This window comes from Osmerus eperlanus, chromosome 16 (genome assembly GCF_963692335.1).
Source record: "Osmerus eperlanus chromosome 16, fOsmEpe2.1, whole genome shotgun sequence".
In the NCBI taxonomy this organism is placed as follows: Eukaryota; Metazoa; Chordata; class Actinopteri; order Osmeriformes; family Osmeridae; genus Osmerus; species Osmerus eperlanus.
In genome coordinates, this window is record NC_085033.1 from 4299218 (window position 1) to 4319263 (window position 20046).

At 44.0% G+C, this 20046-nt stretch overlaps 3 protein-coding genes across 7 annotated transcripts; 1 reads left to right on the plus strand and 2 right to left on the minus strand.

The window, feature by feature from the left end:
* The first annotated feature begins 203 nt into the window (after nucleotides 1-203).
* Nucleotides 204-7883, plus strand: LOC134036701 (E3 ubiquitin-protein ligase HECTD3-like). Of its 3 annotated transcripts, none has more exons than XM_062481748.1 (22): nucleotides 204-220; nucleotides 930-1424; nucleotides 1531-1691; nucleotides 1807-1899; nucleotides 2065-2200; nucleotides 2331-2452; nucleotides 3272-3382; nucleotides 3535-3617; nucleotides 3842-4007; nucleotides 4164-4245; nucleotides 4413-4595; nucleotides 4698-4750; nucleotides 4853-4917; nucleotides 5018-5121; nucleotides 5228-5341; nucleotides 5441-5530; nucleotides 5655-5861; nucleotides 5981-6110; nucleotides 6253-6327; nucleotides 6427-6508; nucleotides 6605-6676; nucleotides 6775-7883. In XM_062481748.1, exons 2-22 carry the CDS (start codon nucleotides 1074-1076, stop codon nucleotides 6869-6871), a joined length of 2577 nt encoding a protein of 858 aa, XP_062337732.1. In that variant the 5' UTR covers nucleotides 204-220; nucleotides 930-1073; the 3' UTR covers nucleotides 6872-7883. The 3 variants fall into 3 exon arrangements, with proteins under 3 accessions (XP_062337732.1, XP_062337731.1, XP_062337730.1); XM_062481747.1 differs by lacking the exon at nucleotides 204-220 and adding an exon at nucleotides 297-489 and having other exon boundaries at nucleotides 919-1424; XM_062481746.1 differs by lacking the exon at nucleotides 204-220 and adding an exon at nucleotides 297-489.
* Nucleotides 7884-9506: 1623 nt separating this feature from the next.
* hectd3 (HECT domain containing 3) lies at nucleotides 9507-16755 on the minus strand. Of its 3 annotated transcripts, none has more exons than XM_062481726.1 (22): nucleotides 16670-16755; nucleotides 15533-16038; nucleotides 15273-15433; nucleotides 15063-15155; nucleotides 14759-14894; nucleotides 14514-14635; nucleotides 14170-14283; nucleotides 13962-14044; nucleotides 13281-13446; nucleotides 13043-13124; nucleotides 12693-12875; nucleotides 11802-11854; nucleotides 11638-11702; nucleotides 11434-11537; nucleotides 11214-11327; nucleotides 11025-11114; nucleotides 10678-10884; nucleotides 10430-10559; nucleotides 10188-10262; nucleotides 10001-10082; nucleotides 9831-9902; nucleotides 9507-9729 (listed from the first exon to the last, which is right to left on the minus strand). In XM_062481726.1, the coding sequence occupies exons 2-22, from the start codon at nucleotides 15881-15883 to the stop codon at nucleotides 9645-9647; spliced, it is 2568 nt and encodes an 855-aa protein (XP_062337710.1). In that variant the 5' UTR covers nucleotides 15884-16038; nucleotides 16670-16755; the 3' UTR covers nucleotides 9507-9644. The 3 variants fall into 3 exon arrangements, with proteins under 3 accessions (XP_062337710.1, XP_062337708.1, XP_062337709.1); XM_062481724.1 differs by lacking the exon at nucleotides 16670-16755 and adding an exon at nucleotides 16524-16663; XM_062481725.1 differs by lacking the exon at nucleotides 16670-16755 and adding an exon at nucleotides 16532-16661.
* Nucleotides 16756-17366: 611 nt separating this feature from the next.
* Nucleotides 17367-19698, minus strand: LOC134036616 (bestrophin-4-like). Its single transcript, XM_062481615.1, has 9 exons — nucleotides 19491-19698; nucleotides 19283-19377; nucleotides 18980-19213; nucleotides 18703-18857; nucleotides 18438-18515; nucleotides 18209-18361; nucleotides 18046-18126; nucleotides 17818-17945; nucleotides 17367-17708 (listed from the first exon to the last, which is right to left on the minus strand). Exons 1-9 carry the CDS (start codon nucleotides 19640-19642, stop codon nucleotides 17432-17434), a joined length of 1353 nt encoding a protein of 450 aa, XP_062337599.1. The 5' UTR covers nucleotides 19643-19698; the 3' UTR covers nucleotides 17367-17431.
* Nucleotides 19699-20046: the final 348 nt, after the last annotated feature.

Here is a 20046-nt window from a genome sequence, read left to right on the forward strand (position 1 = left end):
ACGTGGATAGAAGTAGCTAACTGAAATCTGACTTCGGATTAGTTTAAATTACGTTAGGTTACATGCGCATTAAAAAGCAAAACTGATGGAAAATGTTTGGTGTGTCAAAAATAGAAAACCTATAAATTGCAAGGTGGATCTGCCGTTTTGCGGACTCGAAATACCATCATCATTCGCATGAATGGGGTGTAGCTCTATCTGTTCCTACTACGATGTTTAGGTAGGTGGCACTTGAAGTACATGACCCTACACATCATGACACTAAAAATCCCGCCCACTTGAAGAACATTATAAAGCTAAACGAGATCCTGTGATTTACGATGATCTGGGTACTTCCGTATGGTAGCTATAGCTAGCTGGTCAGCGTAAAGTATATGCTACCAGTACAGTAATGCCAAAACTGTCCGTTTTTACTTAACTACAGTACCGAGGGAACTGATGAGGGAAACTACTCTTCCAAGATTGCTAGCTAAATAGCTAGTTGCATAAGTGAGTAACGATAGCTATTCATTTCTCAATTGTGCGGTATATGACTTGCTAATGATACCTTCTGGTAGTATGTCGATCTGATTAGCAGCAAACTAGCACTGCAATGTAACGTTGTGGCAAGCTATGTCATAAAAGACAGATGTATTGTATTGGTTTGCTAGCTAGTTCTACCCAACTAGTGTCAGCTTTGATCTAACTTGCTAAGCAGAACCACCCAGTGTGACGCTGTATGCCATGTCAAGAACCCTTATCCTGATTCTGGGACAGACTGGCAGACATGATAGTTAGGCTGACACACCCTTCTGTCCCTGGCTAGCTCGTAGGAGCCAGTTTGTTTGATAGTCGACAGCTGAAGTGGTGAGACTGGAGTGGCATGTTCTGTTTTGTCTGACTGAAGTTGTGGCTTTGCTTTGTGTGTCATGTTTGTAGGAGTATTGCAGCGTCAGTACAGGAAAACAAAGGGAAAACCAAACTGCTCACCATAATGTCAGGGGGTGTTCCTTAAACTCTGGAGGCATTCACACATCTCACCGACTGTCACTGCTGCTACGCCTGCCTAGCTGTGAGCTGAAACACAGCTGGAGATGTCACGTGGAGACAACCCTCATGTTCTACTAGGAAGAATTCGCTTCCTAAACAAGTGCATTGAATGTTTTAAGAAGAATGAATTGGTGCCAGAATGTCTGTGTTATGTCCCAAAGGAGGTTTGCTATAAAATCTGCAAAGATTCGTTATCAAACTCAACTGCCTTGTCTAGCTCTTCCGCCAACATCTCTGCAGGAAAGACCCTTGTGTCAATTTGGGAAAGCCCCCATCAAACTCCACATAGCAAGAAGTTATACAAGTATAACATTGAACTAAAGAAAGGGGCAATTCTTTGGACTACTGGGGAAGAATACTGCAACAGTCAAGGACTATGGGTCAAAATAAACAAGGTAGGATTTGCAGATCCAGCCATTAGCCTACAATACACAGTAAATGAGTCTCCAACATGGTTTTTATTGTTTTGTTCATGTGTTCTGTGTGTGTGTCGGTGTACAGGAGCAGTTGGAGGAGCACCGTGTAGGACAGGAGCTGGAGGAGGGCTGGATCCTGGTGTGTAAGCACACAGAAGGAGGGGACAGACTGGTGCCTGTAGAATCCCCCGACACTGTCAACAGGCACAAGCAGCTATTTGGCTACGATCACAAACCTTGCGACAGGTGTGTGTGTACACTCACGGTACACACTATCCAAAGATGAGTCTTGCCAAAGAAACCGTAACAAGACAGGCTTATGAATACGTGTTTGCTTACCTTCCTTCTCTCCCTGTCTCAGGTGGGAGCAGGTGGTGGACATAGAGGGCTCCCTACATCTAGGCTCTAAGCCTAAGATCGCTGATTGTGATGAAGCTGCTGTCCAGAAGCTCAGGTGAGAGAGAATGCTTCAAGCAGAGCGAGGAGTTCCTGTGACGTAAACATATTTTTCAGTCCCATTTGGGAAAGCTCTCTATGTGAATCAGGGTTCACTTTAAAGCAGATCGTATGCATTGCTCTTAGTATGCATCAGTCTTAGTGGACTCCTCTGTTTTGCCAGACACGTGCCGCCCACCTGGACATTTGAATGTGACGAGGACCTGGTGCACTACTTCTATGACCATATATGCAAGGAGGATGAGAACATGGACAATTTGAAACATTGTGTTACCAGCATTGAACTGTCATCTTGTACAGTGAGTAGATATTATTATTTGCGTGCGTGTGCCTGCATTTGTTGATGGATAGACTGTGTGTGAGCACGACAGCCACTATTTTCTCCTGCATTTTCTGATTGTGTGCGTGCGGGCGTTTGTGTGTTTGCAGTCGGACCGCAGTATTGCAGTGGCCCATCTTACTGACGGAAACTTAGGCACTTACTGGGAGAGTGAAGGCATTTATGGCAAACACTGGATACGCCTGCACATGAAGAGAGGCACTGTAGTCAAGTAAGGCTGTAGATTACAACATCCTGTGTGACAAACAGTCAGATGGGTGTTGTGACGCACACAATTTAGGAGGTCAGAGGCAGAAAACGAGGAATTGCACTGCCGTGTTTGATTAACAGAAACAACGTTCTAACTGAAAAATCACCAGGACTCCTCAGGGCTTCTCATCAGGGAGCCTCACTCCACCCGGGTAGGGCCGCTCAGGCCTGTCCCTAAAGCACAAAACTCAGTTTTCAAAGTTATCATACAGTGATATTTGTGCAAGGACTGGCTTTCGCCCTCTTCTTCTGCCTCTAGTCTCTCTCCCCCTCTGAGTCCCGTCGGCCCCGGTTTCGTGGATTGGCGTGGTGATGAGCGAACGTGTCGCAGCCATCTGGCTCGTCAACTGAGTGGGGAGCGGGAAACAAGGGCGTAGCCACGGGTAGGCCTGGGTTGGCACAAGCCTACCCAATTTGTTCTAAGGCCTACCCAAAAACGAAAATATCTCTGAAGAATTATGAACCGGGTGCACATCGCAAAGTAAATAAGTAAAAAAAAAAAAACGGGAAAGATGCCTATCCATATTTTTCTAGGCATACCCAAAAAGATTATTTTGGCTACGCCCCTGGCGGGAAATAGTCAAGTGTGGCCGCTGTCCCTGGTGCTGGGAGGCCTCTGATTCTGACCTGTCAATGTAACTATTAAGTAATTTGAAGTTAGTTAGAACTAAACTACTATTTAAATTACTCTTATTTAACAAGTTTGAGAAATACATTTGAGTACACTCACAGGTCAACTTTGTTTCAAATTATATTGGAATGTTTCTGTTTTTTCCTGTAGTAAGCTGATCTTGACCTTGGATTCGTCAGATGATGGCATGCCCAAGAGCATCACCGTATTTGGGGGAGAGAGGGACAACCTGAAGAGGCTGAATGATGTCACTATAGATGAGTAGGTCACTCCTCAGACGATGGACGATGGCGATGAAGATGATGACATGTCACAAACAAGTAATTTGTGTGTTAGCTTATCACAGGCCACAGACATTAACGGTAAATCTCGGAACAACACAATTGAAAAGTGTTCATTTCTTTCTCCTCTAGAAATCTGGTTGGAGAAGTATGTGTGCTGGAAGACATGACATCCCACCTTCCTGTCATTGAGGTTCGAATTATAGAGTGTATGGGTAAGAGGTCATCCAACTCTTAATATTCTCTTGCTTAACCACTTCTCCTGGTTAGAGCCTAGAGTCTGAAACTGCCCTGTTATCTCAACTGGGAGTGGCTCAGTCGCGACTAACAGTCATTAGTTATAAACTTGGACTTTGGAAGTGGATAAAATGATGTATCCATCTTTGGCTCTTGTCATTTTCCGCTTGCCTCATGGCCTGTGTTTGCTCACCTACTGTAGAGGAGGGCATGGACACACGGGTCAGAGGTCTGAAGATCAAGTCGTCCTGTGAGAGAGACCTGGGCCTCAGCGCTGATGTGTTCCAGTCCCCAAACCTGGTGCGCTACCCTCGCCTGGAGGGGACCCCAGCTGACGTGCTCTACCGCAGGGCTTTAATCATCCAGAGGTATGGAGGAACCCTCCCACCCTGGCAAACTGCAAAATGTACCCAGTATATTTAACCAGTTTCTTTCATCTGGTATTTAAACTGGTTCTTGCATTCATTCATTCATTCACTCTCTCTTTTAGCCTGACTAGCTTTCTATGTCTTCATACTGTGCAGATTCATCTCTCTCCTGGACAGTCTACTGCCCCACCTGGTCCCGGCCTGGGACTACAGTCTGGGCACCTTCAACCAGATCAAAGTGAGATAGCAGTTTTACACCAACTGTCTATCATAGCAGGGCCTTGAATGATCTTTATCATGCTGTTTTTTTATCTGTGGTTTAATTACGAAATGTTTGTCCCTACCCATTTATCCACCTTTGGCTGTTTTACCATAGTAACTATTGTGTGCACTGTCGCCCCCTAGAGTATAAAGCAGTACCTGCTGCTGTCCAAGCGTCGCTCCGCCCTCATCACCCAGTGCCTGAAGGACTCAGAGACCAGTAATCCAACCTCCATGCCCTGTCTCTACATCAACCGCCGACTGGCTGTGGAGCACAAAGACAACCCCTCTCTGGACCCCAGCTGCAAGAAGGCCGTCTTTACACAGGTTTTTTGTTTACATAAGCATTTGTGTCCTGTGTCACCCCCATTCATCCCAATATTACTATAGGTGATTGAAGTGTATACTTTTGACTGCATGTCTTTGCAGGTGTATGAAGGACTTAAACCGTCTGACAAGTATAAGAAAACCTTGGACTACAGGTAACATCCTTTATTTCCTTTGGTTGACCCCAGGTTCAATACGACCAGAGCTTTGCTTCGTACACACAGCATTTGGTTCTGCATTTTTATTTTCTTCCGCAGATGGCCTGCACAATATGATCAGTGGTGGGAGTGCAAATTTGCTGCAGAGGGAATCATTGATCAAGGTGAGAGAGGAAAGACATCAATAATAAAACGGGTGCTTGTCATCCATCTTCTAAGAATACGTCAAGACAATATAGCCGACTCTGCTGTTTTGTCCTGTAGGTGGTGGATTCCGGGACAGTCTGGCAGATATGTCAGAGGAGCTGTGCCCCAGCTCTGCAGAGTGTCCCATGCCCCTGCCTTTCTTCACCCGCACGTCCAACCAGGTAACAGACCGGTACATTCTCTAGCCCTGACTGTTCTAGTACCTCACCTTTCTGGTGGCGATTCATTTGAAATATAGTTGTAGTGACCGCCCTGTACTTTTCCCAGGGTACTGGCGAGGCTAGAGACTACTATGTACCCAACCCGTCCTGTAAAGAGTTCCACAAGTATGAATGGATCGGCCAGCTCATGGGAGCGGCTTTCAGAGGAAAGGACTTCCTGGTTGGTGACATCACTTCCTCTCCAACCCCCACCTCCTTCGCTCAATCTATCCATGTCCAGTGGAGAGTGCTAAACCCCTCTGCTGTGCCTCTTGTTTAGGTTCTGGCCCTACCTGGCCTGGTTTGGAAGCAGCTCACTGGAGAGGCAGTCAGCTGGGGCAAAGACTTCCCTGCTGTAGACTCTGTCTTGGTGAGCAGCACTTCAGCTAGTGTTCAATTAATCACTGTCCTGCTTTCAAATAGTCAAATGTACACTGTGCTCAGACACGGGTATCATGTCAGCGAGCGGTCACACAAATGACCTGTGTGAGCAGGTGAAGCTGCTGGAGGCCATGGAGAACATGGACCTGGAGACGTTTGAGTTCAAGTTTGGTCAGGAGCTGGTCTACACCACTCTGCTGAGCGATGGCCAGCTGGTGGACCTCATCCCTGGAGGCAGCAGTGTGGTGGTCCGCTACGAGGACCGCCGGGAGTTCATCCGTCTAGTGCAGAAAGCCCGTCTCGAAGAGTGCAAACAGCAGGTACTGGAACTAAGTTGATTTGAACTACAGATGAAATGTAGATGTTTGATATTGGTGAGAATAACTGTGTTTTTGGAGCGATTTTATGAGTGCAAGTATGAGTATAAAGTGTGTCCCAGATTGCAGCGATGCATGCGGGGCTGGTGAAGGTGGTGCCCCAGGCTGTCCTGGACCTGCTCACCTGGCAGGAGGTGGAGAAGAAAGTGTGTGGAGATCCTGAGATCACGGTGGAGGCCCTCAAACGACTTAGTGAGTCTGCCGTTATGGGAGCTCAGCGATGCTCTCTGCCACCAGATAAGCAGATAGTTCATGATGTGATAGATATGTTATAATATTTAGTCCATCCAATTTGTATTTTTGTTGGATTGTACCATTTATTCCCTGTCCACAGCTCACTTTGAGGACTTAGAACAGACTGATGTTCAAGTGCAATACTTTTGGGAAGCCCTCATGAACTTCACCAACGGTCAGTTAAATGCTGATTGTCTTTCGCCAATGGGGGTTAGGAGACTGTCGGGCACAGATTGGTATCTGTCCTCTAATTTTTACAATTACATTGTTTTAGAGGATCGTAGCAGGTTTTTGAGGTTTGTGACAGGGAGAAGCCGTCTCCCAGCACCTATGGACATCTTTCCAGAGAGACAAAGGTATGTACTGTAAAGGCATTGTTCCAAAGAAGATACTTTGGATAGCCCTTAATTACTGCTGCATGAATTTGTTTGTAAATAAATGTTCCCTTCTAGCTCTGACACCACTGATGGACTGCCAAAATCCTCCACGTGTTCAAGTACTCTATATTTACCAAACTATACTAGGTCAGTACTACTTTTCAAATCATTCTTAACCATCATGTATTTTAAAACCACATGATATTCCCCCCATTTCCCTAACTGTGTGTCCCTGATTCCTGCAGTGCAAAGATCTGTGAGGAGAAGTTGCGCTATGCTGCCTACAACTGTGTGGCCATTGACACTGACATGAGCCCCTGGGATGAAGCCTTTAGTAACTGATGCACCCCATTAGAGAATCACTGTTTAGCAGGAACTATAACAGGAACTATTGCATTACTGTATCTTTCCAGTTGCAAATCAATTACAGCTCACATAATATTATGTGTGAAATAAGGCAGACTTTTATCGTCTTTCTAGATTTACTATATTAAGGTGGATCAAAATGACTATAATGCACAAAAAAGATTGTCACATTATTGCTGGACCTTTTGGTTGGCTATTTTGGGGATTAAAATTTAATAATAAAATTATCCTTAAGGAGGGGGTCACATTTAACCTGGTACCAGAGTACGTCCTCGCTAATGTAGCTCAGAGGGCTGTCTGTGGAGAGATGACAATGCTTATGTAACTGAAACTGCTTGCACGTCAACAACAACTATCTTGAGCAGGGAAAGAATTGCACTAAGGAAAGAATTGCATTGCATTTGTAACTACCTCAAGAAGCTGGTTTAGGAAATGCGAAAAGTGTGCAACAATGTCAACAAGGCAAAGAGTGGCTACTTTGAAGAATCTGAAATAAAATAAATTGATTTGTTTGATCCATTTTTGGTTACATGATGTATAAGATATTATAATACGGGTGGTTGAAATCAAGCATTCTGATTGGTTGAGAGTGAGTCACGGGGTGTGCTTTATTGAGCATAAAGTACTGTACGGCGTACAGGTGTTTACAGTACGCCTGTTTACGTTTGCCTTAAAATGGAGCGTTCCATACTAGTGCGCACTCAAAATAACGGTTACATTTTTGGTTGTCATTGGTAATTTTCGTTGTCACTTGGTTGTCGTTGTCATTTTGTTGTCATTTCAAGATTAACAGTAAGCAAACATGTTTCATGTTAACTTCGATCTTTTGGGGGGAAGAACTTTTGATGAGTGGTTAGCCGAAGATGAGAGAGCAAGAGTGAGCAAAAGTGGTCGAAAGCGATGTCATCAGAGACGAAGGGGACATGAGAAACGTTTTCAATGGATGCACAATTAGTGGAAATATCCAAATCAATATAAGCAAAGCGTAACATGTTTAGACCTAATGTTTAAAATAAATATTATTTTATTGAAAGTGTCCCATTGTCATTGTTGTTATTTTAAAGGCAGCTTTTATGAAATGAGCAAAGTCAATTGCGAGATCTAGCTAGCTAGCTAGGCTAACAAACGTGAAGTTCACAATGCTGTTTGTCCGTTGCATAGCAACAGCCACTGTTTACAGGGACTATTTTCTCTCGGCTACTGAAATGCGATACACAATGTTTGTTGTCTATAACTATTTTGTGCTGAAAGGCAGCTTACTATTTATTTACTATTTATAATTTCGCTGGCAACCGTATTATAAAAGCAATAAGGTACGAGAGGCAGTACTTTATCGCCAATAAAGTACGTGTTCCAGGGTTTGCCGGCCCTCCGCTGCGAGTCGGGCCTAACAACACCCTTGAACACGTACTTTATTGGCGATAAAGTACTGCCTCTCGTATCCTATTGCTTAAAAATGAGTTGTCTGTACGCGAACGTCAAATTACACATTATTTTACACTTGTATGGGGTACAATCAGTGCCCAAAAAGTCGATGCTTTTGCATAATGCATCTTGGCTATTATTTGACCAATTTTACTCAAAGTCTAAATAGGCTATATTGGAGTAATTGGTGCATTGACGTTTTATTTTCATATTTTCTGGATTAATTTGGTGTAAGGCTGGGTGTCACCCTGCCCTCACCTCTCATATGCCAAAATCTGGAGTTGCTGGACGGAGTCTCTACTTGATGGCTCTCACGTCTCATTGCGTAACTTATTTCCACATTGCTAGTCATATGTTGATAAGTAAGGGTCAAGATGTGGTGTGATTGGTTGTACTTGTGTATAAAAGGAATTGTGAAGCATTGTTCTGTGGATTCTTGATCTCCTGAGACCTTCTCCTCAGCTCTGGCTTGTCCTACTCCTTCTCATTCCTCACCTGTTTTCTATCTCTGGTTTACAATAATCAAGGTAGCGTAGGTAAGAGTTAACCTTCATATTTTAACATGTTTAAAATTGTAATTGATTTCAGTCATTTGCATATTTAAACCCATAGAGTCAAATAACGAAATCCATTGCTATTGGCATACTTTGGTTAATGTTAATACACTGTTCACTTTTCCATCTTCCTTCAAACATATGGGATTTAGATTTGGTTGTTTGGCCAATATCAAACCCCCTACAATGGCAAGGCAGTACTTAAATAGAAGACAGCTTCATGGGGACATCGCAACCATAGTAGACTATCTGTTGGTTTGGACCAGACGGGAAAGCCTTTGTTGCCCTTTCACATTGATGAGCCTTGGGCAGCCAATGCCGTCATCGGGTTGTGGTTAGTCCATCCTGGGACACTGTCGGTAGGTCGAAGTCATCACTGCTGACCAGGGGCCTTGCTGTTTCAGAGATGCTCTGACTGATCTCTCCACTGACAGCCCATGACAGGCCTCTGAGCTACCTCAGCAATGCTCCAGGTTGAAAGTGACCCTTGAATTTAATGACAGCGGAGTAATCTAATTATTTCATTTTGATCCCACGACAGCCTACCACCAGATCCAGCAATAATCGGACACAATCTTTTTTGGTCATTTTGCTCCACTGTAATATAATAAATCTATAAAGACAAAATCAGCTTTATGGTACTTTCACATAGTAATTTATTATGTACAGCTGTAATTGATTTGCAATTGTGTAGATGCAGTGATGCAATAGTTCCTGCTTAACAGTGATTCTCTAATGGGGTGTATCAGTTCCCAAAGGCCTGTGTAGAGTCACTCCTCCCAGGGGCTCATGTCAGTGTCAATGGCCACACAGTTGTAGGCAGCATAGCGCAACTTCTCTTCACACACCTTTGCACTGCAGGAAACAAGGATACACACTGTTAAGGAAATGGGGGGCTTATCATTTGGCTTTGACATCGATGGCGTTTAAGAATTATTTAAAAAAGTAGTACTGACCTAGGATAGTTTGGTAAATATAGAGTACTTGAACATGTGGAGGATTGTGGTAGTGCATCTGTGGTTTCAGAGCTGCAAAATAAATGTATTTACAAACACAACTTCAGCATTTATGCATAGCAAGTGCTATCCAAAGTATATTTTTTGGAGCAATGCCATTACAGTCGTACCCTTGTTTCTCTGGAAAGATGTAGATAGGTGCTGGGAGACGGCTTCTCCCTGTCACAAACCTCAAAAACCTGCTACGATCCTCTAAACATAAAAGCAAAGTAACTGTAAATAATCAAGAACAAATCTCTTACATCTCTGCCCAACAGTATCCTAACCCCCGTCAGTAAGAATCAGCATTTAACTGACCGTTGGTGAAGTTCATCAGGGCTTCCCACAAGTATTGCACTCGAACATCAGTCTGTTCTAAGTCCTCATAGCGAGCTGTGGACAGGGAGTGGGAGCATGAGTCAGCATTTCCCATGAATGGAGTAACCCAACAAAAATACGAATGGGATGAACCAAATCTTGTAACATATCCATCAGGTCATGAACTATCTGCTTATCTGGTGGCAGAGAGCATCGCTGAGCTCCCATAACGGCAGACTCACTAAGTCGTTTGAGGGCCTCCACCGTGATCTCAGGATCTCCACACACTTTCTTCTCCACCTCCTGCCAGGTGAGCAGGTCCAGGACAGCCTGGGGCACCACCTTCACCAGCCCCGCATGCATCGCTGCAATCTGGGACATACATTATACTCATACTTGCACTCATAAATTGCTCCAAAAACACAGTTATTCTCACCAATATCAAACATCTACATTTCATCTGTAGTTCAAATCAACTTAGTTCCAGTACCTGCTGTTTGCACTCTTCTAGACGGGCTTTCTGCACTAGACGGATGAACTCCCGGCGGTCCTCGTAGCGGACCACCACACTGCTGCCTCCAGGGATGAGGTCCACCAGCTGGCCATCGCTCAGCAGAGTGGTGTAGACCAGCTCCTGACCAAACTTGAACTCAAACGTCTCCTGGTCCATGTTCTCCATGGCCTCCAGCAGCTTCACCTGCTCACACACACACACACACACACAGGTCATTTGTGTGACCTCTCGCTGACATGATACCCGTGTCTGAGCACAGTGTACATTTGACTATTTGAAAGCAGGACAGTGATTAATTGAACACTAGCTGAAGTGCTGCTCACCAAGACAGAGTCTACAGCAGGGAAGTCTTTGCCCCAGCTGACTGCCTCTCCAGTGAGCTGCTTCCAAACCAGGCCAGGTAGGGCCAGAACCTAAACAAGAGGCACAGCAGAGGGGTTTAGCACTCTCCACTGGACATGGATAGATTGAGCGAAGGAGGTGGGGGTTGGAGAGGAAGTGATGTCACCAACCAGGAAGTCCTTTCCTCTGAGAGCCGCTCCCATGAGCTGGCCGATCCATTCATACTTGTGGAACTCTTTACAGGACGGGTTGGGTACATAGTAGTCTCTAGCCTCGCCAGTACCCTGGGAAAAGAACAGGGCGGTCACTACAACTATATTTCAAATGAATCGCCACCAGAAAGGTGAGGTACTAGAACAGTGAGGGCTAGAGAATGTACCGGTCCGTTACCTGGTTGGACGTGCGGGTGAAGAAAGGCAGGGGCATGGGACACTCTGCAGAGCTGGGGCACAGCTCCTCTGACATATCCGCCAGACTGTCCCGGAATCCACCACCTACAGGACAAAACAGCAGAGTCGGCTATATTGTCTTGATGTATTCTTAGAAGATGGATGACAAGCACCCGTTTTATTATTGATGTCTTTCCTCTCTCACCTTGATCAATGATTCCCTCTGCGATGAATTTGCACTCCCACCACTGGTCATATCGTGCAGGCCATCTGCGGAAGAAAAAAAAAGAGAAATGTTTGCAGTGTGTACGAAGCGAAGCTCTGGACGTATCGAACCTGGGGTCAGCCAAAGGAAAGGAAGGATGTTACCTGTAGTCCAAGGTTTTCTCAAACTTGTCGGACGGTTTAAGTCCTTCATACACCTGCAAAATGACATGGCGGAAATTCAAGTGGCACTGTGTAGATCTGAATAGTCAAGATGGCGGTTTCAATATATATATTTATATATATATATATATTTATTTAGTTTGTACAATTTAAGAATTAACAGAGTACTCTGGACCGGTCATAGCGAAAGACATGCAGATGTAACCTACAGGTCGTCCGAGAGAGTGGTGAAGAACAACCCTAAAACCCTGCCTTATATACATTTTGAACAAATGGTTCTTCTGATGGTCAATCCATCAATATAGCTGTCTCTGTGATTGGCCAGCACTACTCAGTGACAGTTTGACTCCACATCAAGTGTACCACAGTTCTTTGATGTCCCAGCTCCCTCTCTAAATGAGGAGATGGTTAATGATACACAAACAGGACACAGGACACAATCTCCTTGGCCAAAAGGTTAGGTCAGCTCGCTCAACTGAGATAACAATCTCCCCCAACCCCCAGACCTAACTAAGGTCTTAGTTAGGTATCATAAATACCTTAATACAATCTGAGTGTCCATTCTACAGAGTAAACGACACCACAGAGCCTCAGTTTCTTACATTCGTCTGTCTATAACAAAGGAACTTACTTTTTACCGCTTAAAGAAACATAGATATTGTAACTATGTCAAAAACTGCCATAACAAAAGACATGCAGTCAAAAGTATACACTTCAATCACCTATAGTAATAATTGGATGAATGGGGGGGTGACACAGGACACAAATGCTTACTGCACGCTCTGCTCACTAACCAGACAGAAGTACAGAAATAACTCAAATCAACCCAAGAACATTTAGATTATATGTAAACAAAAAATCTAAAGTGTAAACCTGTGTAAAGACGGCATTCTTGCAGCTGGGGTCCAGAGAGGGGTTGTCTCTGTGCTCCATAGCCAGTCGGCGGTTGATGTAGAGACGGGGCATGAAGTTGGGCTTACTGGTCTCTGAGTCCTTCAGGCACTGGGTGATGAGGGCGGAGCGACGCTTGGACAGCAGCAGGTACTGCTTTATACTCTAGGGGGCGACAGTGCACACAATAGTTACTATGGTAAAACAGCCAAAGGTGGATAAATGGGTAGGGACAAACATTTCGTAATTAAACCACAGATAAAAAAACAGCATGATAAAGATCATTCAAGGCCCTGCTATGATAGACAGTTGGTGTAAAACTGCTATCTCACTTTGATCTGGTTGAAGGTGCCCAGACTGTAGTCCCAGGCCGGGACCAGGTGGGGCAGTAGACTGTCCAGGAGAGAGATGAATCTGCACAGTATGAAGACATAGAAAGCTAGTCAGGCTAAAAGAGAGAGTGAATGAATGAATGAATGCAAGAACCAGTTTAAATACCAGATGAAAGAAACTGGTTAAATATACTGGGTACATTTTGCAGTTTGCCAGGGTGGGAGGGTTCCTCCATACCTCTGGATGATTAAAGCCCTGCGGTAGAGCACGTCAGCTGGGGTCCCCTCCAGGCGAGGGTAGCGCACCAGGTTTGGGGACTGGAACACATCAGCGCTGAGGCCCAGGTCTCTCTCACAGGACGACTTGATCTTCAGACCTCGGATCCGCACATCGATGCCCTCGTCTACAGTAGGAGAGCAAACACAGGCCGTGTAAAATGGCGATTAATGGGTCATCATCAAGCTCTGCAGAAGCCTTATAACGACCATTCGTTTTAGTCATGAATTTTGGAGCAGGGAAACATCTAAAACATCCAGAAGAGTGGACCCTGAGGATCAGGGTTGAAGATAGGAATAGTGCTCCTAGAAACGACAATGACTTGGCCGAAAACCGAAACCAAATAATTTTTTAAAACTTTTTTTCCATATTTTTGTATTAATATATATATATATATATATATATATATATATATATATAAATATTTCATATAAATATATATTTAATATCATTGTATTAATATTCAATTTTTTATCAGCACCCTACCCACTGTTGAAGTTTCTGCTGAACCAACACTGCAGATTGCAAATATGAATCCTTATCAGAAACTCTGAAGTATTTCTACACCGCTGACAGGATCGGCTTGATTTCAAATTCAAATGACTATAATAATATTGGATGTCAGAGTTGGGAACCTCTTACCCCTACACTCCTCAATTCGAACTTCAATGACAGGAAGGTGGGATGTCATGTCTTCCAGCACACATACTTCTCCAATCAGGTTGCTAGAGGAGAAACAAATTATGTTGTTCTATTGTTGTTCAACATTTACCATCAGCGTCTGTGACATGTAATAAACTAACACACAAATGACTTGTCTTCCCACCATCGCCCACCGTCTGTGACCTACTCATCTATAGTGACATCATTCAGCTTCCTCAGGTTGTCCCCCTCTCCCCCAAATACGGTGACTCTCTTGGGCATGTAGTTGTCATCTGTCGAATCCACGGTCAAGATCAGCTTACTACAGGAAACAAGAAAAAGAACATTTAAATCTAATTTTGAATATAATGTTGAAAATGAATCCACTTAGTACAGAAAACTATAGCATGACATGTGAGTGCACTTGAATGTATTAATCTAATGTGTTCATTGAGGGTCATTTAAATACTAACACATTTTGTTTTAATTTTAAACAAATGGAAGTTCATTTAAAGGGTCATACTGACAGGATGTTCTAATCTACGGCCTTACTTGACTACAGTGCCTCTCTTCATGTGCAGGCGTATCCAGTGTTGGCCCTGCATGCCGTCACTCTCCCAGTACGTGTCTGTGTCTCCGTCAGTAAGACAGCTTGCACCACCACTGGGGTCCTCCTGCAAACACACAAACGCCCGCACGCACACTATCAGAAAATGCAGGAGAAAATAGTGCCTGTGCTTGTACACACATCAACAAAAACACAGGGATGCGCACGCACGCAGATAATATCTACTCACGGAACAAGATGACACGTCAATGCTGGTGACACACTGTTTCACACTCCCCAGGTTCTCATCCTCCTTGCCTATATGGTCATAGAAGTAGTGCACCAGGTCCTCGTCACATTCAAATGTCCAGGTGGGCGGCACGTGTCTGGCAAAACAGAGGAGTCCACTAAGACTGATGCATACTAAGAGCAATGCATATGATCTGCTTTAAAGTGAACCCTGATTCACATAGAGAGCTTTCCCAAATGGGACTGATGAAAAAAGTTGCTACGTCACAGGAAGTCCTCACTCTGCTTGAAGCATTCTCTCTCACCTGAGCTTCTGGACAGCAGCTTCATCACAATCAGCGATCTTAGGCTTAGAGCCTAGATGTAGGGAGCCCTCTATGTCCACCACCTGTTCCCACCTGAGACAGGGAGAGAAGGAAGGTAAGCAAACACATCTTCATAAGCCTGTCTTGTTACGGTTTCTTTGGCAAGACTCATCTTTTGATAGTGTGTACCGTGAGTGTACACACACACACCTGTCGCAAGGTTTGTGATCGTAGCCGAAGAGCTGCTGGTGCCTGTTGACAGTTTCGGGGGATTCTACAGGCACCAGTCTGTCCCCTCCTTCTGTGTGCTTACACACCAGGATCCAGCCCTCCTCCAGCTCCTGTCCTACACGGTGCTCCTCCAACTGCTCCTGTACACCGACACACACACATGAACAAATCAATAAAAACCATGTTGGAGACTCATTTACTGTGTATTGTAGGCTAATGGCTGGATCTGCAAATCCTACCTTGTTTATTTTGACCCATAGTCCTTGACTGTTGCAGTATTCTTCCCCAGTAGTCCGAATACATGTCCCTTTCTTTGGTTCAATGTTATACTTGCATAACTTCTTACTCTGTGGAGTTTGATGGGGGCTTTCCCAAACTGACACGAGGGTCTTTCCTGCAGAGTTGCTGGCGGAAGAGCTAGACGATGCAGTTGAGTTTGATGATGAATCTTTGCAAATTTTATAGCATACCTCCTTTGGGACATAACACAGACATTCTGGCACCAATTCATTCTTCCTAAAACATTCAATGCACTTGTTTAGGAAGCGAATTCTTCCTAGTAGAACATGAGGGTTGTCGCCAGGTGACATCTCTAGCTGTGTTCCAGCTCACAGCTAGGCAGGCGTAGCAGCAGTGACAGTCGGTGAGATGTGTGAATGCCTCCAGAGTTTAAGGAACACCCCCTGACATTACAGTAAGCAGTTTGGTTTACCTTTTGTTTTCCAGTACTGGCGCTGCAATACTCCTACAAACATGACACACAAAGCAAAGCCACAACTTCAGACAAAACAGAACATTCCACTCCAATCTCACCGCTTCAGCTGTTAGCTAACAACAAATCGGCTCCTAAGAGCAAGCCAGGGATAGGTGGTGTATATTTTCAGCCTAGCTATCATGCCTGCCAGGCTGTCCCGGAATCAACACTAGGGTCTGACATTGCAAACAGTGCATGCCTCCGTCACACTGGGTGTTTCTGTTTAAGAAGTTAGCTCAAAGCTTGGAGCTTGTTAGGTTGGACTAGCAAGCAAATGCTAGCTAGAGCTATACTCGTATCTGTCTATTATTATCCAGCAAGCACACAACGTTACACTGCAGTCCTAGTCAGCTAAGCTACAGTCAGCTCGACATTCTACAGTATGTGCTATCAAAGTATCATACGTTGAAGAAAAAAAACTCACTAGCAAGTAGAGCTATCATACAATACAATACAACAATATTAGCAATCGTTACTCACTTACCCAACTAGCTATTTAGCTAGCAAGGTTGGAAGAGCAGTTTCCTTTATCAGTTCACTTGGTAGTTAATCGGTCTTTAATCGGACAGTTTTGGCAATATACTCAACGTTATTCAGTTAGCTAGTTATCATACGGAAGTACCTTTGATCACCGTCAATCACTGGATCTCGTTTAGCTTTACAGTGTTCTTCTAGTGGGCGGGACTTTTAGTGTCATGATGAAGAATGCTCCGCCCGTTGAACGTATGACCCGTCTATACGTGGGTATATTTGATTTATTTTTCGTTTGTGTATTAGGTGTAACTGTGCACATAATTGTGCATTATGTGTAACTGTATTTGATGATTCCTGGTCAAAATAATTTAAATAATTATAATGATATATATAACAAATTCCTGGGGATTTTTTTACATTAAATTACATTTACATTACATTTAGTCATTTAGCAGACGCTCTTATCCAGAGCGACTTACAGTAAGTACAGGGACATTCCCCCGAGGCAAGTAGGGTGAAGTGCCTTGCCCAAGGACACAACATCAGTGGCATGACCGGGAATCGAACTGGCAACCTTCGGATTACTAGCCCGATTCCCTCACCGCTCAGCCACCTGACTCCCTAGTACAGGGACATTCCCCCGAGGCAAGTAGGGTGAAATGCCTTGCCCAAGGACACAACGTCATTTTGCAGAGCCAGGAATCGAACCGGTAACCTTCAGATTACTAGCCCGACTCCCTAACCGCTCAGCCACCTGACTCCCGGTCAATTTACTTTCAGTGATTCTACATTATTCTGCAAGGAGGATAAAAAACAGTCCAACGGTAAATAAACCAGTTTTAATAGAGAATAAAGAACATTCAAATGCTTCAAGTGGTCAAAAAAAGAGGATACAATTAGCAAACTTGTTTCAGTAGCAGGGTGGATCCACTACCACTTTAACTCTCCCCAACCCTTGTAAATTATTCTGATTGGTGGGTTTGTCTCCCTCAACAAGTTTGCTGACTTCCTTTCTATTACACTCATCCCCAATGGTGTGCTCATCCGAGGACAGGCTTCCCCTGTGGAGTGGGACTAAATGCACACTCTGGCTCCCTTTGGTATTGGTCCCACATACATCACCAACTGACCCTCTAAAATGTTGGCCTAAAACAAGGGAGTCCACTGATTGGTCCTCATCACTCATCCTGTAGATGACAAACAACCAATTACAAACACAATAATGTTGTGGGCATGCCTCTAAAACACTGTAGTGGTCTCTGGGTTTACGGATCACAACTGTGTCCTCCATCTTACCTCATGTCATATGTGGAGCCCTTGAAAACCGGTTTGAGCGTCTTGGAAAAGTATCTCTCTTTCCAGAACTTGTCCTTCTCAGTAGGAGGCAGGTTCTGGTGCATGTCATCCACAGCCAGCATGGACACCTATGACCAGTTGAAAGAAATTAGGTTATTCATACTCTGGAACCCAACCCTGAAGTAATGATTGGAATAGACACCAGCTGAATTATAATGTAGGGTATACCTGAATATTTCGGTCTATAAGTTGGTTGGTCTCAAAGTCGTCATCGTCTTCTCCAAATGGGTTGATAATAAGCTCTCCCACCTACAGAAAAAAAGAACATCACAACATGGAACCATGTTTTTTTTACAGTGCCATACTTAACAATGACAAGTCTTTATCTCACCTTGAGCCAGCCAGCATAAAAGAAGAACTGGAGCAGAGTGAAAACTGGAATGTACAAATCCAGTTTATGGCCTTTGTATTCCTTCTCTGGATTTAGAAATTGACGCCCGATCAGGCAGAAGCCAAAGTAAGAGTAAACGGCAAGAGTGACTACCTGCATGGATAGATGCCCAACACAAGTTATTAAACATTCAAATTCATGAATTTCACTGATACATTACTAACCTTACCTGAGTGTAGACCAGAGGGATGCTTATCCAGTCATAGTGGAACAGCAGGCTGCACTTGGCCCTGTAGTTGTTGAGCTCCTATACACACAAGGATACATGATTTACACACTGGAATCACATTGGTGGAGTGGAGTCATAAACTCAGGGTGGTGGAACTGGCCATGGTGACTAAGTTGGGGTTCTCCTTTGGGTTGGCCTTTCTTTACTTCTTTAGCATTGGCTTGGCAATTTAAATATTTGTATGCTTTGAAATAAAACAACTCACATCCATGAGTAGCCTCAAAGCAATGTCATCCCTCACACGGCCCTCCTCTCTTGCTATGGAGGCTAGATTTGTGAACCATGTGAGCGGCATCCAATACTTGTTGAAGTCTGAGTACAAACCCTCTATCTTTAGGTGCTCTTGAGACGTCATAAACCCTGATAAAAAAGGAGAGAACGTGATGCCATCAAAATCCAGACAGAGTAACACCCTCAAGCCATGGCACTGGTCCTTGTCTTTGTGGTGTTGCAATTTCACTTATTATTTAATATTTCTTTACCGGCATCCACAACATGTTCCAATGACGGGAAACGCCTATGCACTCGAGTGCTTATGGAACGCAATATCAGAACAGAGGAAAGGTTGGCGTATCTCATGAGCGTTCGTCGCAGCAAACGTCCCCTTTCATCTGCCCCGTGGACATTCCCAGAGACCACCATCATCAAGTTGTCAGGCAGCGGGAAGCTTGTGTACTGACCCCACCAACGATTGAAGGCCAAAGTGACGTAGAATCCTGTAGAAAGTATGGCTGACAGAGGCTGAATAAAAACACACAATGAAAATGTAAAGGTGCAAGACTTACCTAAGACGAAAGACATAGGTATAAGGTTGGCATACTGATCACAGTAAATGGCTATGAGTTCAAACAACTCCTGTTGCTTTGGTGACAGCAAAAACCTGTAACAATATTATAACTTGATAACATCAGGACTCCATAGATAAATCACAAATAAACTGGGTACAATGTATGACAGCTCATTTAAAGTTAATTTACAGTTTAATCAATATACCTGTAAAATATACTGAAGAAGGAGTACATCACACAAAAGACAAGGAATTCCTTAAACAACAACTTGTAAATGCTCCCCTTCCACCTAAAGAGCAGCTTGGTGAAGCCAGCAAACTTAGCATTGGCAACTTCAAGGGTGTAGGAAACCGTCATGGTTTGTTTTGAAGTATGGCACGACAAAACCAGACACTGCCTGTCAGAGAAATAAATATACAGTGACTGTTCTCGCGTTTTCTAAATGTATTTTTTCACATGAAACAAACCATGGTAAAACCTCATCCTTACCTTTTAAGAGGCTTCACCAGCTTGTGTCCAGTTCCACAGTTGTGAGTGAAAAAATACTTCTCTCGTCGTATTTTAACCCTTCATATTGGACTGTTAAAATCCATCATGCTTAGGATTTATTGGTGGAATCCTACTTTAACCTGCAGCCCAGGATTGTGTGAAAGACCAGAGTTCATTGGTTATGAATACCTGTGCTTTCAGCATGCGTGTGCGCTTCACATGCAACAAATAGGGAAGTACATTCTTTAAATCAATCCTAATCACTGACCAGC

Bases quoted from the DNA above. Each gene is read 5' to 3' on its own strand.
- LOC134036701 (XM_062481748.1), top strand. From the start codon at position 1,074: ATGTCACGTGGAGACAACCCTCATGTTCTACTAGGAAGAATTCGCTTC. The intron at 4,008-4,163 runs GTATGGAGGAAC...CATACTGTGCAG, and splicing joins AGGGCTTTAATCATCCAGAG to ATTCATCTCTCTCCTGGACA. The intron at 6,677-6,774 runs GTCAGTACTACT...TGATTCCTGCAG, and splicing joins TATTTACCAAACTATACTAG to TGCAAAGATCTGTGAGGAGA.
- hectd3 (XM_062481726.1), bottom strand. From the start codon at position 15,883: ATGTCACCTGGCGACAACCCTCATGTTCTACTAGGAAGAATTCGCTTC. The intron at 14,045-14,169 runs GTAGGTCACAGA...TTTCTCCTCTAG, and splicing joins AATGATGTCACTATAGATGA to CAACCTGATTGGAGAAGTAT. The intron at 10,560-10,677 runs GTACTGGAACTA...TGTATGTCCCAG, and splicing joins TAGAAGAGTGCAAACAGCAG to ATTGCAGCGATGCATGCGGG.
- LOC134036616 (XM_062481615.1), bottom strand. From the start codon at position 19,642: ATGACGGTTTCCTACACCCTTGAAGTTGCCAATGCTAAGTTTGCTGGC. The intron at 18,362-18,437 runs GTAAGGTTAGTA...CTATCCATGCAG, and splicing joins TCCCTCTGGTCTACACTCAG to GTAGTCACTCTTGCCGTTTA. The intron at 18,127-18,208 runs GTGAGATAAAGA...TTTTTTCTGTAG, and splicing joins TTTATGCTGGCTGGCTCAAG to GTGGGAGAGCTTATTATCAA.